This window comes from Trichoderma reesei, assembly GCF_000167675.1.
Source record: "Trichoderma reesei QM6a unplaced genomic scaffold TRIREscaffold_11, whole genome shotgun sequence".
Taxonomy (NCBI): Eukaryota; Fungi; Ascomycota; class Sordariomycetes; order Hypocreales; family Hypocreaceae; genus Trichoderma; species Trichoderma reesei.
This window is the reverse complement of record NW_006711158.1, coordinates 195,696-212,101: the sequence shown is the minus strand read 5'-3', so window position 1 is coordinate 212,101 and position 16,406 is coordinate 195,696. Positions and strand designations below refer to the sequence as shown.

General features: G+C 55.3%; 4 protein-coding genes across 4 annotated transcripts; 3 read left to right on the top strand and 1 right to left on the bottom strand.

Annotated features, from left to right (window-relative positions):
* Positions 1–2,945: 2,945 nt before the first annotated feature.
* On the top strand, positions 2,946–3,808 carry TRIREDRAFT_4213 (uncharacterized protein; the record flags this gene model as incomplete). Its single annotated transcript, XM_006965839.1, has 2 exons — positions 2,946–3,141; positions 3,231–3,808. 2 exons carry the CDS (start codon positions 2,946–2,948, stop codon positions 3,806–3,808), a joined length of 774 nt encoding a protein of 257 aa, XP_006965901.1.
* A 3,570-nt stretch (positions 3,809–7,378) lies between these two features.
* On the top strand, positions 7,379–10,328 carry xyr1 (xylanase regulator 1; the record flags this gene model as incomplete). The annotated part of the gene is made up of 4 exons (XM_006966030.1): positions 7,379–7,733; positions 7,800–8,401; positions 8,462–10,123; positions 10,185–10,328. 4 exons carry the CDS (start codon positions 7,379–7,381, stop codon positions 10,326–10,328), a joined length of 2,763 nt encoding a protein of 920 aa, XP_006966092.1.
* Positions 10,329–12,356: 2,028 nt separating this feature from the next.
* On the top strand, positions 12,357–13,481 carry TRIREDRAFT_108096 (uncharacterized protein; the record flags this gene model as incomplete). The annotated part of the gene is made up of 2 exons (XM_006966029.1): positions 12,357–12,519; positions 12,607–13,481. 2 exons carry the CDS (start codon positions 12,357–12,359, stop codon positions 13,479–13,481), a joined length of 1,038 nt encoding a protein of 345 aa, XP_006966091.1.
* Positions 13,482–14,122: 641 nt separating this feature from the next.
* TRIREDRAFT_48792 (uncharacterized protein) lies at positions 14,123–15,976 on the bottom strand (the record flags this gene model as incomplete). The annotated part of the gene is made up of 2 exons (XM_006965913.1): positions 14,123–15,550; positions 15,730–15,976. The coding sequence occupies 2 exons, from the start codon at positions 15,974–15,976 to the stop codon at positions 14,325–14,327; spliced, it is 1,473 nt and encodes a 490-aa protein (XP_006965975.1). The 3' UTR covers positions 14,123–14,324.
* Positions 15,977–16,406: the final 430 nt, after the last annotated feature.

Here is a 16,406-nt window from a genome sequence, read left to right as displayed (position 1 = left end):
AGGAGGGACAGGGTCGCATCACGGCCTGGCGATTCGACAGAGCGCAGTGTGAAGGCCCCTCGGCCGTAGCATCGCAGCATTCTTAGCATTGCCGCATCGTCGCATCGCCTCGAGCATCACAGCAGACGCATAGACTCGAACCGCTTCACCTCCAGGCTCAATTCATTAGGCAGCGGATCAATGCAATCCCAGGCCGCTTGCTTAGCATCGGCGTGGGTTGCGGACCCTCGTCGTCACTGGCTGCAAAACTCCGGGGTTCGGCCCGAGTACCGTCTGGCCACATGCAGCACGCCTCCAACGAGCTTGAAAACAGGGGCTTCAGCATCCCGTTTCGGCGCTATTTGCAGCAGGGTTATTGTCGACTACACCATCTTGATGCCCTGGCCCCCCGGCCCTGAAGTGACCTTTGCCCATCTCCTTGCTGCCATGGGGTATGTGTTGGTTTGACCGCGAGTCCGGGTGTCACCGTGCAGCGGCTACCAAGTGCGTGAGTACTCGTGATATCTTCGTGCGCCCATCGGGCTTTCACCTACCATGGGAGTCCGCCTTGACATGGCCTCCAAGCGTGCTTCACCCCTCCACCACGCTTAACTCCCCGTCCTGATAGTATCGAGGTGTCAGTGGTGGGGAAGCGGGCACCGTCACCGGCATTCGCAGGCCAAAACACAGAACTGATCACACCTACAGCTCGGGGAGCTGCCAAGTACATACCTGCTTGATGGCCGTCATCATGGAGAGGCATGCTACCCGAAAGTAGTATCAATCGGTCATACAACTGTCGGCCAAGTACTATATGTCTGCCGCAGGGGCAATGATACTACTCAATTTGGCTTTGCTCGTGTTGTTGAAAGTTCATCTTTTCAAGATGGAGCGGCAAGATATTGGACTCATGTTCGAGTTTCTGCAAGAATCTGGCAGTCCAATAGTCTGCCACTAATGTTAGTGCAAACTGATACTGATAGGTACTGTTCGTCTCCATCCCAAGCTCTGCCGGCTCTTCCTGGGGTACTCACATGTTCAAGTATAGTCGACGCCATGCGTTCCCTAGATAGGTTTATGCGTCAGAACCTGCTCTATGTGTCCAAGTGCCCGGCTACCACCAGGGTAGGTACTTGGCGCTGCAACGGTAATGTCATCTGTATTAACCTTCTTTCCCCGCTCGCAGACGTGACAAGCAAGTGTAATGCCGCTCGATGCCTGCGGCACATCTCAATCAGGTCCCGAGACTTGATGGTGTAACAACCTCAACATAGTGATACAGTACTCCAACCCCGACTTGAGCTTGATGAGGGGGAGCATCCAGCACCAAAGAGAGAGCACTCGGAGTTTTGACATGAGCTTGTCTCGTTGCCGTTACTCTCGTGCGTCGATGGTCATTCTGCCGCTTTGGCTGTAGCTCCGTGCGGCCAGCGCTAATTGCTAACGAGGCCTTCGGCTTTGACGGTGATGGAGGTTATCTGGAGAAGGGATCGAGACTGGAATACGGTTGAGGAGATTCGCCGAGTGACAGACGGAAAATAAGGTGAACCAACAGGGCGCTTATGTAACCCAACAAATGCCCGCTGCCGAATAAGCTCCAACAAGCTCCAACATGATGCGACCTACTAGACCTACCTCCTACGAAGAGGTAGTAGGTACCTGCTTCGTATTTTTTACTTGCCTCTGATACGATAGTGATGATAGAGGATGCTTCCTGCCCAAAGCTTGCATGTGCATTTCATGCCATGGAAGCTACGTACCGGATAGCGACATCAACACGTGATTGCCGTGCTGACTGGGCATCCATTTCTTTGCTTCGTAGAGAAAAACTCTCTTCAGGCTTCTCTTCTACCTTCTGGGTTCTAGACAGGGTACTACCTACTGATTAATATCCCACCTCGCGTACTACTAAATCGAGTGAATAACGAAAGACAAGGTGTCTCTACGAAGCGCCTTAATGTCAACTACTCGAATCCCTCTTTCTCCGATGCCTGCTTCTCCGCATCTCAAAAGAGCTTAGATGGCTCAATCACAGTCTGATCAAAGTGTGCCTTTCTACCGGAGTCTGTCGCAGTTTGAGGAGGCATCAGCCCACCAGACGACTCAATATGGGTTGCTTTAGGACACTTTGCCCACATGAAGCGATGTCACGGCACCTCAGCTCTCGAACCCACCATATTCTCCGTCAAACACTGTCAATTTCAACATCTACCAATGCGAATGCGGCGCGTCTAGGGCAGCCAGAGAGCTGAAACCCCTTTGCTATCATGCACCGCCATTGGCTGCATCACGATGAAAAGTCTCAGGACGCAACCGGCGAATGAAGCACCACCGCCGCCGACTCTCCGGCAGCTATTCGGAGAACAGGCGACCGTTTGTCGAGAGGAGCATTGTCGATCCGCAGATCTTGTTAGAGTTGCCCAATAACCTTCTGAAATGGGAGCTTCTTCCGGGCCGCTAGGCGACAGGTTTATGCTCACTGATTCATGAACCAAGCCAATACGTAGCGTGTCGCAGCCAGAGTCGGTTTCACCGAGACCCCAAGACGCCAATTGCTCGCATTCTCTGGTCAATAGATGGCCCAATCGCCAGCGCTTCATGATGTTCTATCATGTGAATCGGCGCCTACCCCGGTAGATCTCCCGATCACCCGCCAATGATTGGCAACAACCATCTCACCTACCGTTTTCGTCACAAGCCCCCGATCAATGGGAGCCTCAGCGGCGCTCCTGGAATTTCAAGGTACCTTCTTTGCTTCTCTTGTTGCTTGCCGATCCTTTATTGTTCTCTGACATTAAACAGGAGTGTCCAACAGTGTCTGGACGCTGGCAGCGGAAAACAGTCCGCTCCCCAAGCAGCTCATCAAACAGAGAAGCTCAGGAAACCGAAAGCGAGAGGAAGCGGCGGAAAAAAACCCATCGGGGCGGAAAATCTGGCATCGTTTCTTCAACTAGAGAGCCGTCACAATGCATCTTTGCAACTTCATTCCTGTCTTGGCTGCTTTGGCTTCCGTTGCTGCCGCAGCGTCCAAGACTTGTCCCAGCAACACTCCACTCTCATGCCACAACACCACCGTCGTTGAAGACACTTGCTGCTTTATTCCGTCTGGTCAGCTGCTTCAGACGCAGTTCTGGGATACCGACCCCTCCACTGGCCCTTCCGGTAAGTAGTTCTCGCCGCCTTGCGCGATGCAACTCAATATGCCCTCGCAAGTGGGGATGAATGCTTAACGCTTGTTGTGCTATTACTAGACTCCTGGACTATCCATGGGCTGTGGCCGGACAATTGCGATGGTTCATTTCCCCAGACGTGCGATGCCAGCCGAGCATACACCAATATTACCGACATCCTGACAGCCATGGGTGCCGATGACACCCTCCAGTACATGCAGACCTATTGGAAAGACTATCAAGGCAATGACGAGAGCTTCTGGGAGCACGAATGGGGCAAGCATGGCACATGTATCTCGACCCTGGATCCTGGCTGCTACGACGACTATGTACCGACAGAGGAGGCAGCGGATTTCTTCTCCAGGACGGTGTCCTTGTTCAAGACGCTGCCTACTTACCAGTGGCTGGCCGATGCTGGCATCACCCCTGACGGCTCCAAATCCTATGCCCTGGACGACATCCAGTCAGCACTCTCCCAGCAACACGGCGCCGAGGTGACTCTGGGATGCGACGGCAAGAACCTGAATGAAGTCTGGTACCACTTCAACGTCAAGGGCTCTCTGCAAGACGGCCAATTTGTCGCCGCGGAGCCTGATGGCGCCAAGAGCAGCTGCCCCGACTCCGTCTACTACGATCCAAAGAACGGCGGCCGGCGGTAGCGACCGCATCAAGCTCCGCTCAGAGACGGCTCATCGGACGACGCATGGCAACGCAGACGAAGCCAAGGCGGCACAAGTCGAGACATGACGGGGAAACACAGGAACAAACTTGTACAGAGCAAGGTTGTGGGGATCGGCGGACGGGACGGGGATCTTTTGTTCATGCATGTATATTTGCGATCCGTCATGTATACCACATAGCCGTCTTGTGACTTGTTCGGTACAGGCAATGGCATTCTTTGGCAACCTCGATAGAAGCGCTGAAGCGGCTTCTTAGTCCCTTTCTCGTTGTTACTCCCACCCTCATGTCTGTTTACGGGCACTTTTCTCTGGCAACTCGGTGGCCCATCAGACAAGACTCAAGACGGTCTGGTTGAGCATCCAATGGGTGTTGAGGATTCGCCTCCCCAAGAGCGGCTGGTTGCTAGTTGGCGCGCCACCACAAATTGATTGATGCTACCTTGTTAAAGAGAAAGAAGAAACAGAAACAGAACATCAATCCGCCAATACACCTAAATCGACACGAACACCGGAAATAATCCTGGCGATGCTACCACGGGGTACTTGCACCATCCTCCGCTGCCCTAGCATTTGACCCCCTGGCGCCAGTCCTACCAAGGTACAGAAAAGTGCACGCCGACGCAGACTAACAGCAGCGATGAAGAAACGGTGCCGAACAAGGGCAGGTGGGGCGATGACACGAGCCAGCAGCAGTTCTTGGCGCCTTCCAACCTCCACTCTGCTTGCTGCTTGCCGCTTTCTGCTTGTGCTTCCTGCTCCCGTACTCGTACTTGCCAAAGCAGCGGAACAGAGCAGAGCGGCAGGCACGTAGTCTAGGTACCTGTGCAAGCCGCTGCCATTTCCTATTGAGATTTTTTCTCGATATCCTCTGAAAGCGGCGGTGGACCTGACGCTAAATGGCCGTCCAATTACATGCCTCTGACACGGGATCAGAGCTGTCTGCCGTGCGATCTGGTTGGCCCGTGCTCGTCTCCCAACGGCGACAGGCAGGTGCATTGCTCCCATGGTGCTTGGTTACTCCCGTGAGCGTTCCTGCTCTGGCGGCAAGCGGCTTCCTTCTCCGCGCAACAGACCTCAGACTTGAGTCTGACCTGCTTCGTATCCGTGCTTACCTAACCGTCCTCCAGCTTTTCCATCTTGTGCTTCTCCGCCTTGCTTCTTCAGCTGCTGCAGCGACTCTGACTCGGTTGTCTCCTCATCTTCTGAGCTAACTGGGGTCCTCGTCTATCGTGCCTCGCACAGATGCAGTGCGTCTTCTCAGCTCTTGTTCAATCCTTCTCCTCTTCTTGCTCGTCTCGTCTCGATCGCCATTGTCGCCGCAGTACGAAGTACCTATGATAATCAAACCACATGCAGTCAGATGAGGGGAATGCCAAAAATTTTCCTCGCTTAGCCCAACGGAGACCATTTCCGAGCGCCGACTCCCTCTGTGGCCTCCCCTTGTCCGGTTGTCATTTCCCGGCACGCCCAGTTCTTCGTTCGTCTGGTTGGGGCAGCAGAGCCCAAAACCGTGGCGCCACTCGACGACCCCATATCTCATCGCATGGCCCCCCTGTACGCCTTTCCACAAACGCTTAGAGTGGCTTGACCCATTGGGAAACGCCTCCGACTTGCCCATCTTGCTGAGCTCAGGTCCGAGGCCGCGGTTGGTTGACGGCGGCACCAGCAGCCACTGCCCGCAGAGAGGCGCCGTGGTCTGGCACGAGAGCCAGCCTAGAAGCCAGAATGACCGTCAGGATGCCGCCGAGGTCCTACTACGAGGCACCGTGTACCTTGGCCAAGGACGAAGTAATAATACCGCCAGCTTCACGTCCAAGCTACAGGCACATGGCCGACGACTGACCCCGCATAAAGGCTCGCTGCTGGAGCCGGTTCTTACTACGGCAATAAACCGTTCGATGTGCGTGGCGTCGAGTTGCCAGACGACCTGCTGCCGCACGCAATACCTTGAGGGAACTGACAGGCACCGCAAGTTGCCCGAGAGATGAGCATCGGAAGATACGATGGAGGAACGCGGCTCTATCACTTTGAAACGGTATGTCGATTCGCCGACAAGGGACGCTGCGTGAGGACCACTCCGTTTCTCGTCCCGGTGTTGCTTCATACCCGCCTGCACTCGTCCCTGTGCATGTATGTATGTACTGTACATGTATGATGGCGTGCGGGCTGGTAGCGCGCCCTGTCTATCTGCCTGCCAGGTTCGCCCCCTTTTCTTCCCGTTCTTCTTTTGTCCGTTCCCTCTCCGTCCTGTCTGGGGTAAGGGACCCAGCTGCCACTCTCATGGGCGTCATGGCCACGTTGGGATGGCACGCCTCTGCGACTTGCCTCCCCCCCTCCTTTCTCGATCGTGATGTGGCAGCCGGGGAACCATGAGGAGGAGGAGGAGTAGGAGGAGAAGGAGGAGTAGGAGGAGAAGGAGGAGGAGGAGCACGAACTGGACCGCAAGACGGAAACACCTGCTCGCAAGCACCAAGTGCCATGATGCTACTAGTACGAGTATCTCCGAAATTCCCTTTGGCCATCTACACAAGAGCAATGGCCCTAGCGAGACGCACCAATTGTGAGCGCATCACTGCACCCCAGCATCTCCACTCGCCAGTCCACCTCCACAAGGTGCTCCATCCCCATCCCGTTCTCCATCCATCCATGACCATCACTTGGCCACCATCAACTCCGCCTCCACACCCATCGACGGCTTCCCTGTCTGGCTCGCCCACCCTAGTGAGGTGCTCCTACGGGGCCCTCGCAAGCCTTGTCTGATGGAGGCCCTCGGTGCGGTGCGAGAAGCGAACAGCAATAAAAATTGCGAGAGTCCCCATATATTGCTTCCATGATGGAGCTCTCTGGTCGTGTCTTTTAACTAACAACCCCCAGTCTCTGCCCCAACCTGCCATCTCTTCTGCTGCATCCTCTCTGTTTGTGTCATTGTCTGCTGGTTTGTCGCCGTGGCCGGCAGCCGTGTAGCTTGTCAAGGCGCGCTCGCGATAGGGAGTTTCGCCTGCTTTCTCTTTTCCCCTCTTTATACCCTCGGCCCCAGCCCGTGAGAGCTGTCGCCGGCGAGTCACATCTTCGTCAAGAGGCGACGGTTTGATTCCAGCCGAGCAGTTCATCTTAGAAGGATGCCGACTTAACGAACAGTCAATCAGTCTCTCCTCCACTGGATACCTACCTAGGTAGTCTGCAGCAGAAGCAGCTCCTATCCTCAACCTTTTTCCTGCTCAGAGCTTGGCGCGATTTCTGCGCCCTTACAGTTTACTGTTGTGGTTTGCTCCTCTGTGAGGGTTATAGCCCCCCTTCTCTCAACACAGCTTTCATCTAAAACACAAAGCTTGCACCGACAGCAGCAGTAGTCAGGTTTTTATACAACCGACAAGAATCAGGTCGCTCTGAGTTTCTCGGTTTTGCTATCGAAGGCGGTCTGCTATACCGCTCAGACGTTCGTCTCTTATACTCAACGGCCGGATCAAGCGCTCGCCGCCTGATCGCCCCTTTTGCAACAACTGGTCAACCATACGTTCAACAGCTTCACATCGCACACAGCGCGCCACAATGTTGTCCAATCCTCTCCGTCGCTATTCTGCCTACCCCGACATCTCCTCGGCGTCATTTGACCCGAACTACCATGGCTCACAGTCGCATCTCCACTCGATCAACGTCAACACATTCGGCAACAGCCACCCCTATCCCATGCAGCACCTCGCACAGCATGCGGAGCTTTCGAGTTCACGCATGATAAGGGCCAGTCCGGTGCAGCCAAAGCAGCGCCAGGGCTCTCTTATTGCTGCCAGGAAGAATTCAACGGGTACTGCTGGGCCCATTCGGCGGAGGATCAGTCGCGCTTGTGACCAGTGCAACCAGCTTCGTACCAAGTGCGATGGCTTACACCCATGTGCCCATTGTATAGGTATGTCCCTTTTCCTCTACACAGTGATGCTGCGCTCAAGCACATGTACTGATCGATCTTGTTTAGAATTCGGCCTTGGATGCGAATATGTCCGAGAGAGAAAGAAGCGTGGCAAAGCTTCGCGCAAGGATATTGCTGCCCAGCAAGCCGCGGCGGCTGCAGCACAACACTCCGGCCAGGTCCAGGATGGTCCAGAGGATCAACATCGCAAACTCTCACGCCAGCAAAGCGAATCTTCGCGTGGCAGCGCTGAGCTTGCCCAGCCTGCCCACGACCCGCCTCATGGCCACATTGAGGGCTCTGTCAGCTCCTTCAGCGACAATGGCCTTTCCCAGCATGCTGCCATGGGCGGCATGGATGGCCTGGAAGATCACCATGGCCACGTCGGAGTTGATCCTGCCCTGGGCCGAACTCAGCTGGAAGCGTCATCAGCAATGGGCCTGGGCGCATACGGTGAAGTCCACCCCGGCTATGAGAGCCCCGGCATGAATGGCCATGTGATGGTGCCCCCGTCGTATGGCGCGCAGACCACCATGGCCGGGTATTCCGGTATCTCGTATGCTGCGCAAGCCCCGAGTCCGGCTACGTATAGCAGCGACGGTAACTTTCGACTCACCGGTCACATCCATGATTACCCGCTGGCAAATGGGAGCTCGCCCTCATGGGGAGTCTCGCTGGCCTCGCCTTCGAACCAGTTCCAGCTTCAGCTCTCGCAGCCCATCTTCAAGCAAAGCGATTTGCGATATCCTGTGCTTGAGCCTCTGCTGCCTCACCTGGGAAACATCCTCCCCGTGTCTTTGGCGTGCGATCTGATTGACCTGTACTTCTCCTCGTCTTCATCAGCACAGATGCACCCAATGTCCCCATACGTTCTGGGCTTCGTCTTCCGGAAGCGCTCCTTCTTGCACCCCACGAACCCACGAAGGTGCCAGCCCGCGCTGCTTGCGAGCATGCTGTGGGTGGCGGCACAGACTAGCGAAGCGTCCTTCTTGACGAGCCTGCCGTCGGCGAGGAGCAAGGTCTGCCAGAAGCTGCTCGAGCTGACCGTTGGGCTTCTTCAGCCCCTGATCCACACCGGCACCAACAGCCCGTCTCCCAAGACTAGCCCCGTCGTCGGTGCTGCTGCCCTGGGAGTTCTTGGGGTGGCCATGCCGGGCTCGCTGAACATGGATTCACTGGCCGGCGAAACGGGTGCTTTTGGGGCCATAGGGAGCCTTGACGACGTCATCACCTATGTGCACCTCGCCACGGTCGTCTCGGCCAGCGAGTACAAGGGCGCCAGCCTGCGGTGGTGGGGTGCGGCATGGTCTCTCGCCAGAGAGCTCAAGCTTGGCCGTGAGCTGCCGCCTGGCAATCCACCTGCCAACCAGGAGGACGGCGAGGGCCTTAGCGAAGACGTGGATGAGCACGACTTGAACAGAAACAACACTCGCTTCGTGACGGAAGAGGAGCGCGAAGAGCGACGGCGAGCATGGTGGCTCGTTTACATCGTCGACAGGCACCTGGCGCTCTGCTACAACCGCCCCTTGTTTCTTCTGGACAGCGAGTGCAGCGACTTGTACCACCCGATGGACGACATCAAGTGGCAGGCAGGCAAATTTCGCAGCCACGATGCAGGGAACTCCAGCATCAACATCGATAGCTCCATGACGGACGAGTTTGGCGATAGTCCCCGGGCGGCTCGCGGCGCACACTACGAGTGCCGCGGTCGTAGCATTTTTGGCTACTTCTTGTCCTTGATGACAATCCTGGGCGAGATTGTCGATGTCCACCATGCTAAAAGCCACCCCCGGTTCGGCGTTGGATTCCGCTCCGCGCGGGATTGGGACGAGCAGGTTGCTGAAATCACCCGACACCTGGACATGTATGAGGAGAGCCTCAAGAGGTTCGTGGCCAAGCATCTGCCATTGTCCTCAAAGGACAAGGAGCAGCATGAGATGCACGACAGTGGAGCGGTAACAGACATGCAATCTCCACTCTCGGTGCGGACCAACGCGTCCAGCCGCATGACGGAGAGCGAGATCCAGGCCAGCATCGTGGTGGCTTACAGCACCCATGTGATGCATGTCCTCCACATCCTCCTTGCGGATAAGTGGGATCCCATCAACCTTCTAGACGACGACGACTTGTGGATCTCGTCGGAAGGATTCGTGACGGCGACGAGCCACGCGGTATCGGCTGCCGAAGCTATTAGCCAGATTCTCGAGTTTGACCCTGGCCTGGAGTTTATGCCATTCTTCTACGGCGTCTATCTCCTGCAGGGTTCCTTCCTCCTCCTGCTCATCGCCGACAAGCTGCAGGCCGAAGCGTCTCCAAGCGTCATCAAGGCTTGCGAGACCATTGTTAGGGCACACGAAGCTTGCGTTGTGACGCTGAGCACAGAGTATCAGGTAAGCCCTATCAGTTCAAACGTCTATCTTGCTGTGAATCAAAGACTGACTTGGACATCAGCGCAACTTTAGCAAGGTTATGCGAAGCGCGCTGGCTCTGATTCGGGGCCGTGTGCCGGAAGATTTAGCTGAGCAGCAGCAGCGACGACGCGAGCTTCTTGCACTATACCGATGGACTGGTAACGGAACCGGTCTGGCCCTCTAAGGAGGCCACTCAATCGTATGACGTTGGATTGGGGGACTACACAACACGAAGGCGACCAACATAGGGGGCCGCCTCTGCTGCGATATTTCAACATTGTGGCAAATATGAATATCCTTTTCATTTGTCGGCAAGGGTGTGTTTTGGTTTTGATTTGTTCACGGTGTTGGAGGCTATCTTAATACTTTGGGATGTCTTGAAGAATGGTCTAGGTGGGCTGAGGCGCCGGGCAAGGCTGGTAGGATCATGAGCGACTTTATGGTTATGACGAAAAAGATATCCCCTTGATTATGTGTACGGCAGGCACTGGCTCGGACGACATGTTTTGTATATTGGTTGGGACTGCGGGAATCTCTTTGTCGCGATGATGGGTTGGGCTATGTTCGGTTTTGAGGATACGATGTCAAATTGCTGTATGCCTAGGTAATATGAAACTTTTATGAAGAGAAACAAAAGTGACTTGTTGCAAAGGTAGCTTCCAAGTGCACGATGAGCATGGCTGTAGAAATTGAGGGTGACGCGTGTCGGTGGCTCGCCAGCTGTTCGTCACCTTGCCTTGGCAGCTGGTTTGCTCACTTCAGGCGCGCAGGCTCGGGGGTCGTCACCCATCAGATAACCACGGTAATGGGTAGAGCGAGGACAAGAATGAAGGAGATGGTAAAAAGAGAATTTGCTGAAAGTGAAGAGGGCTTGATTCACAGAATGATTCAATGATGGGGGCAAGAATATCATGTCTAAGGTACTATATGCTCGGAGCAACGAAGGTGGGAAACGACAAGTACGAGAGCCAGTGTGACGAGTGGCCCCCAAAGAGAGCAGAGCGAGATTTTGTCTTCTCATTGTCTGAAATGCTTTGGCCATGGGAATTGTGTTTGTGCGTTTGGCAGTGATTCACGGTCTGCATCTGTGATTTGCGCGTTCTCGCGTGGGAGGTGGAGGGTTTGGAGATGGGAGGATGTTTCGTTGCTGTGTTTTGCACTCGTGAGATTGTTGATATATGGCTTTTTTTGATGGAATTATCGATTCTATGATGCGTGCAGGCTTTTTGGACTACTTGTTCTACTCATTCAAAGCATAGTAAGGAAAAATAACACTCCAATATCACAGAATCTGACGAGCAGGAGAAGAGGTTCGGCCGCCTCGCCCCGAAAGCGCAAGTCAAGTGAATGTGAGTAAGAGGTTCAATTCACTCTACCTTACCTTTTGCTTTCCCCCCCACTTACGGGAGTACCTAGAAAGACCCCTCGCTTGTGTTTTTATTTTCCCTCCCCCCCCCCCAAGCCGTTTGTTTTCCTTCTTCTTCTTCTTCTTCTTCTTCTCCTCTTCACCCGCACGCAACACAACACTCACCTCTTCACCACCACCACCATCAAAAGAATCATCCCCTGCCTGCATCTGAGACTTTTCCCCCGTACTCCGTTACAAACTGCCAAAGCTTTGAAGTAGAAGAAGACCAAAAGGGATCTTCTTGATACCACCTCAAAAGAACCATGCTCGTTTTACAGGGTTTTCATAGAGCTTTTGCTTCCTCTCTTCACCTTTGGCAGGGTGGACACGGACGACGCGAGGAACAGCAGCAGCACGAGCAGGACTGACGACCTTTGTTTTTGTTTTTTTCTATTTCTTCTCCTGACGTCTATTGACTTTGATCGTCGATATATTACTTCATTGTTGTCTTTGCCTTTCTGTCGCCGTTACTGATTACGTATTTCCAACTTCGATTCCTCTGAAAGGTCTTGAGCCTTCCTGTGATCTTTGCTGATATATATGCTCTCGCTGTTCAGGATGGGTTCACTGACGATGCCTTCTAGGAAGACTCTTTACTATCCTTCTGATACTTCAAGTTTCAAATCCTCGGATTGTTCACTCCTACGCCTCAAGCTGTTGTTGTCACTGCACGTATTTGCAAACTTTCGAGACACCAGCTTGCTTGTTTGCATCCCGTTTCCAAACAAAAAGGCACTCAAGCACGCACGCCATACGCAACAACAATAACATCAAAGCAAGACCGAGAAGCAACTTTGAAACAAAATGCCTCTGGGTAAACGCTCGCTCCCGCTGTCGCCGCGTTCGACCGGAGATGTGCGGGCAAAGAGACTCCGAGCTACGGCTCTCGTTCAGGAGACTCACAATTCTCTTGCCGCCACTCATCGATATGACGTTGGCGAAGGCTTCTCGTCTTCCTTCCAGATGGGTATGACTATTCTAGCACCATTAGGGTGTTGGCTCCCAGATTCTTTGTCCCCTCACGGCGTGCCATTTTGCTAACAAAACTCACCAGCTCAAGATCATCAAATGACCGAAGCACTTGTGCCGGGCGTGGCAGAGACGGCAGCACTGCAGGCAACGGCCTCGCCCTTCCGAGCTCAGGCGAACAGACGCCGATCGGCCTCTTGCCATGCCCTCCGCACGGACAGCTGCTCCCTCGGCGACCTGCGCCTGGAGATTCCCGCTGGCCTCGTCGCGGCCGAGCTGTCTCGCCGCAACGAAGCCCTCAGGATCGAGATTGACTTCCACAAGAGCCATCCTCCTATTCTGCCCCCGTCCAAGGTGGAGGATCTCCCACCCAAGCCCTTCATCGAGGACTTTGTCCGGATCCCGGAGGACGCCACCGCTGAAGAGCGTCGCGACATGGAGGCCCAGAACAACCGGATTGCGGCACGTCACCAGCTGGTCGACCGCCAGCGCAACAACCAAGCAGCCAAGAAGTCGCGCCAGGCCCGCCTCGAGTCGCTCTGGAACACGCGCGAGCTGCTCAATGCCAAGTCGGCCGAGTGCTTCTGGTTCCGGATGAAGGTGGTTGCGCTGGGAGGAAGCACCGAGGAGTGGGATCAAGTGCCGGCTAATGTCAAGGCGCGCCTCGTCAAGGAGATTGCCTCCCGAGTTGAGAACAAGGAGAAGCAGGCCGCGGACGAGAGGAAGGCCGAGGAGGCCAAGAAGCGGGCGGATCGCAACAAGCGCCGCGCTGAGGCTCGCGAGCAGACGGCTCAGATGCAGCAGCAGCAACAGAACCAGCAGCACCAGCACCAGACGCAGGGTCTCCTAGAGCCCGCGACGGAGCAGCCTGCGCAGCATCAGGCCGAGGAGCATCATCATCATCATCGCCATCAGCCGACTGCCGAGGAACGCGAGATGGCTCGGCAGCAATTGCCCTAGCGGCGACAATTCGCCCGGCAGCAAGAAGTGGCCCGGCGGCGGCAACGGCTGGACGAGCATCTCCAACAGGCCGACAGGCAGCTGACCGAGCATCGTCTGATGGGGTACAAGGAGTGCGAGGCGCAGCGGGAGCAAGCGATGCAGCAGTATTACATGGCCATGGGAGCGCACATGATGCTGCAGCAGCAGGCACAGCAGGAGCCTCAGGAGATTGCGGCGCAGAAGCTTCAGTGGTTGTCTCTGGGGGGTGAAATGGCCATGCACAAGTTGCAGCAGGATCTGCACGGCTCCGGAGAAGCTTTTGAGCAGCAATAGGACGCGGCTCTGGTCGAGGAGGCGACGAGGTGCCGGCACGAGATTGATGCCGACGGAGAGCGTGTGTTTATCTGCGGGTGCGGAGAGTGCGGTGATGTTTTTGGGGATCTATAAGCAAAAAAGGGGGGGGTTGCAAAAAGATCTCTCACACACACCAAAGAACAAGGGGAACTTCTTTTCTCAAAGGGACAAGTGAACAAACGGAATGGTATTTGAAAGGATCTGTGTGTTTTTCGCGAATTTGATGATAACGTGTCAGAGTATCTATTTTTTCTTCTTTTCTTCTTCTCGTCAAAGTTCGCTCTAGGTACGCAGATACGGAATGGAAATGTCTCCCCTCTAAACCTCCAAGAATTCTAAAGTGATCTCTTGTCCTGCTCTTTGCCCAGTTCTATGCATTGTGTGTTGCCCCCCCTTTATATGTTTCTCCATCGTGTTATTTTGCCCTATCCTTTCTCTTGCCTTTCTGTATTGTTCGTGTTTGTGTGGGTGTGTGTAAGAGAAAGAGGAAAATCTTTTCCCCCCCAATCACCGCCGTCTATGCACCAGCCTGCCCTTGACCCAGACCCTCTTCGTGTTGCGGTCATCTCCATTGTACAGCCACTTGGCCACTCTATCCTCCCAGCTCTCCCACCCAAAGACGTCCACAAACCCATGATCCTCCTCCTCATGCTCATGCTCAGCATCGTGATGCAGCTCCCCGTCGTCATGCACATGGCTCAACGCAACGAGCTGCGCATCCCACTCCATGCCCACCTCAAACCCGCCGACTTTATCTTCCAGACCAACGCATTTCGCGCCGCCCTTCGTAGCGAGATACAAGACCTCTTCGACCGTCAACTTGACTCTCTCCTTCTCCTTTGCAGCCACGTCGTCGTCGTTGTCGTCGTTCTCGTGAGCAGTGTGAATGTTCATGGCCACGTGCCGGCTCACCATGGCAGCTTGTCGCGCCGCTTCGAGAATAGAATGGCTGTATCCGCCGCTGACGTCCGTCCCCAAGCCAACATCGATGCCCTTGTCCCACAGCCAGCGGACCCTCGCCGCACCGCTCGTCAAGGACGTGTTGCTGCACGGGCAGTGCGAGACTTTGGATCCGTGGCCGGCAATGACGTCTGCTTCTTCCTCCGAGAGGTGCACCGCGTGCGCGAGGACGGTCCGCGGCGTGAGCAGGCCCAGCCGACGATACACGTCCGTGTACGACGTCGTCTCGGGGAAGAGCTGCGCGACGAGCTGGATCTCGCCCGTGTTCTCGGAGAGGTGCGTCTGGATGGGCAGCCCCGTCTCGCGATGGATCTGGGCCAGGCCGCGCATGACCTCGCGCGTGCACGAGGGGGCGAAGCGCGGCGTCAAGATGGGCGACACGATGTCGAAGCCGGGGTCGATGCGCCGGACGTGCTCAATCGTCTGCCGCGTCGCCTCGAGGCTGGCCTCTGTCGACGCGTCGCGGTAGTAGGCGGGATTCAGCTCGTCCGCGCGGTCCATGCACACGCGGCCGACGAAGGCGCGCTGGCCCATGGACAGGCACAGGTCCGCCAGCAGGTTCGTCGCCGCGACGTCGAGCGTGGCAAAGTACGTCGCCGTCGTGGTGCCGTGGGACAGCGTCCGGCGGATGCAGCGCGCGTAGACGCGGCGCGCCTTGGAAAGGTCCGACAGGCTGGCTTCCAGCGGGAACGTGTACGTCTCGAGCCAGTCCAGGAGGCTCGACTTGCCAAAGATGCCGGCGTTGGCGTACTGCGCCGCGTGGATGTGCGTGTCTGGTTTGTTGGGGTGTTTGCCTTTAGCCATTGATCCTCTTCTTTTTCTTCTTCTTCTTCTTCTTCTTCTTCTTCTTCTTCTTCTTCTTCCTCCGCCTCCATGACAGTCGTTTGTGAACATGCTTGATTTCAGGGGGCAAGAGAGAAAGAGAGAGAAAGAGATAGAGAGATAGACTCACCGATGAAGCCGGGAAAGAAGAATTGCCCGTCCGCAGCCTGCGTCACGTCCACCTCCGCCTCGTCCCAGCCCAGCCTCGTCAGCAGCCGCGCCTTGGCCTCGTCCAGATCCGGCGCATCCCGTTCAATGGCGGCAATCTTGCCCTCGGCGTCGACGGCGATGCCCGCGCCGTGGAAGATGTCGAGGTCCTGCTGCGTCTTGCAGTGCACGAATGTGCCCAGCAGCAGCAGCTTTCTCTGCGGTGACATTGTTTGTTTTTCTGGTCTTCTGTTTTGGCCGTGTCTTCTCCCTGTTAAATAAGCAAGCTATCCTTCTCTTTCGGTTTCCCTTGCCTCTTAACTCTTTGTCAGTCGGAATCCCTCCCTTCTCTTGCTCTCAATCTCTCCAAGGGATGATCAGCCTCTTTATTATAGGGCACTTTGTAGTCCCTACCACGAGTACCTAACCGAGAATCGTCAGCACAAGCCCCCCCACAACAACAGCAGCAGTATCACATGCCCAGCAGTTCATCAGACTCAAGATCTTGAACTACCTTTGTACGCCCATGGGTCTCAGTATCCAGCTAACACAAACCATGGGCACGAGGCAAGACAAGAAGAACAGAAATGCGACTCACCTTGACAAACACCAAGAGTCAAAGAACCCAGAAAGTCCAAACGCTAAAGGAACGATGCCGTC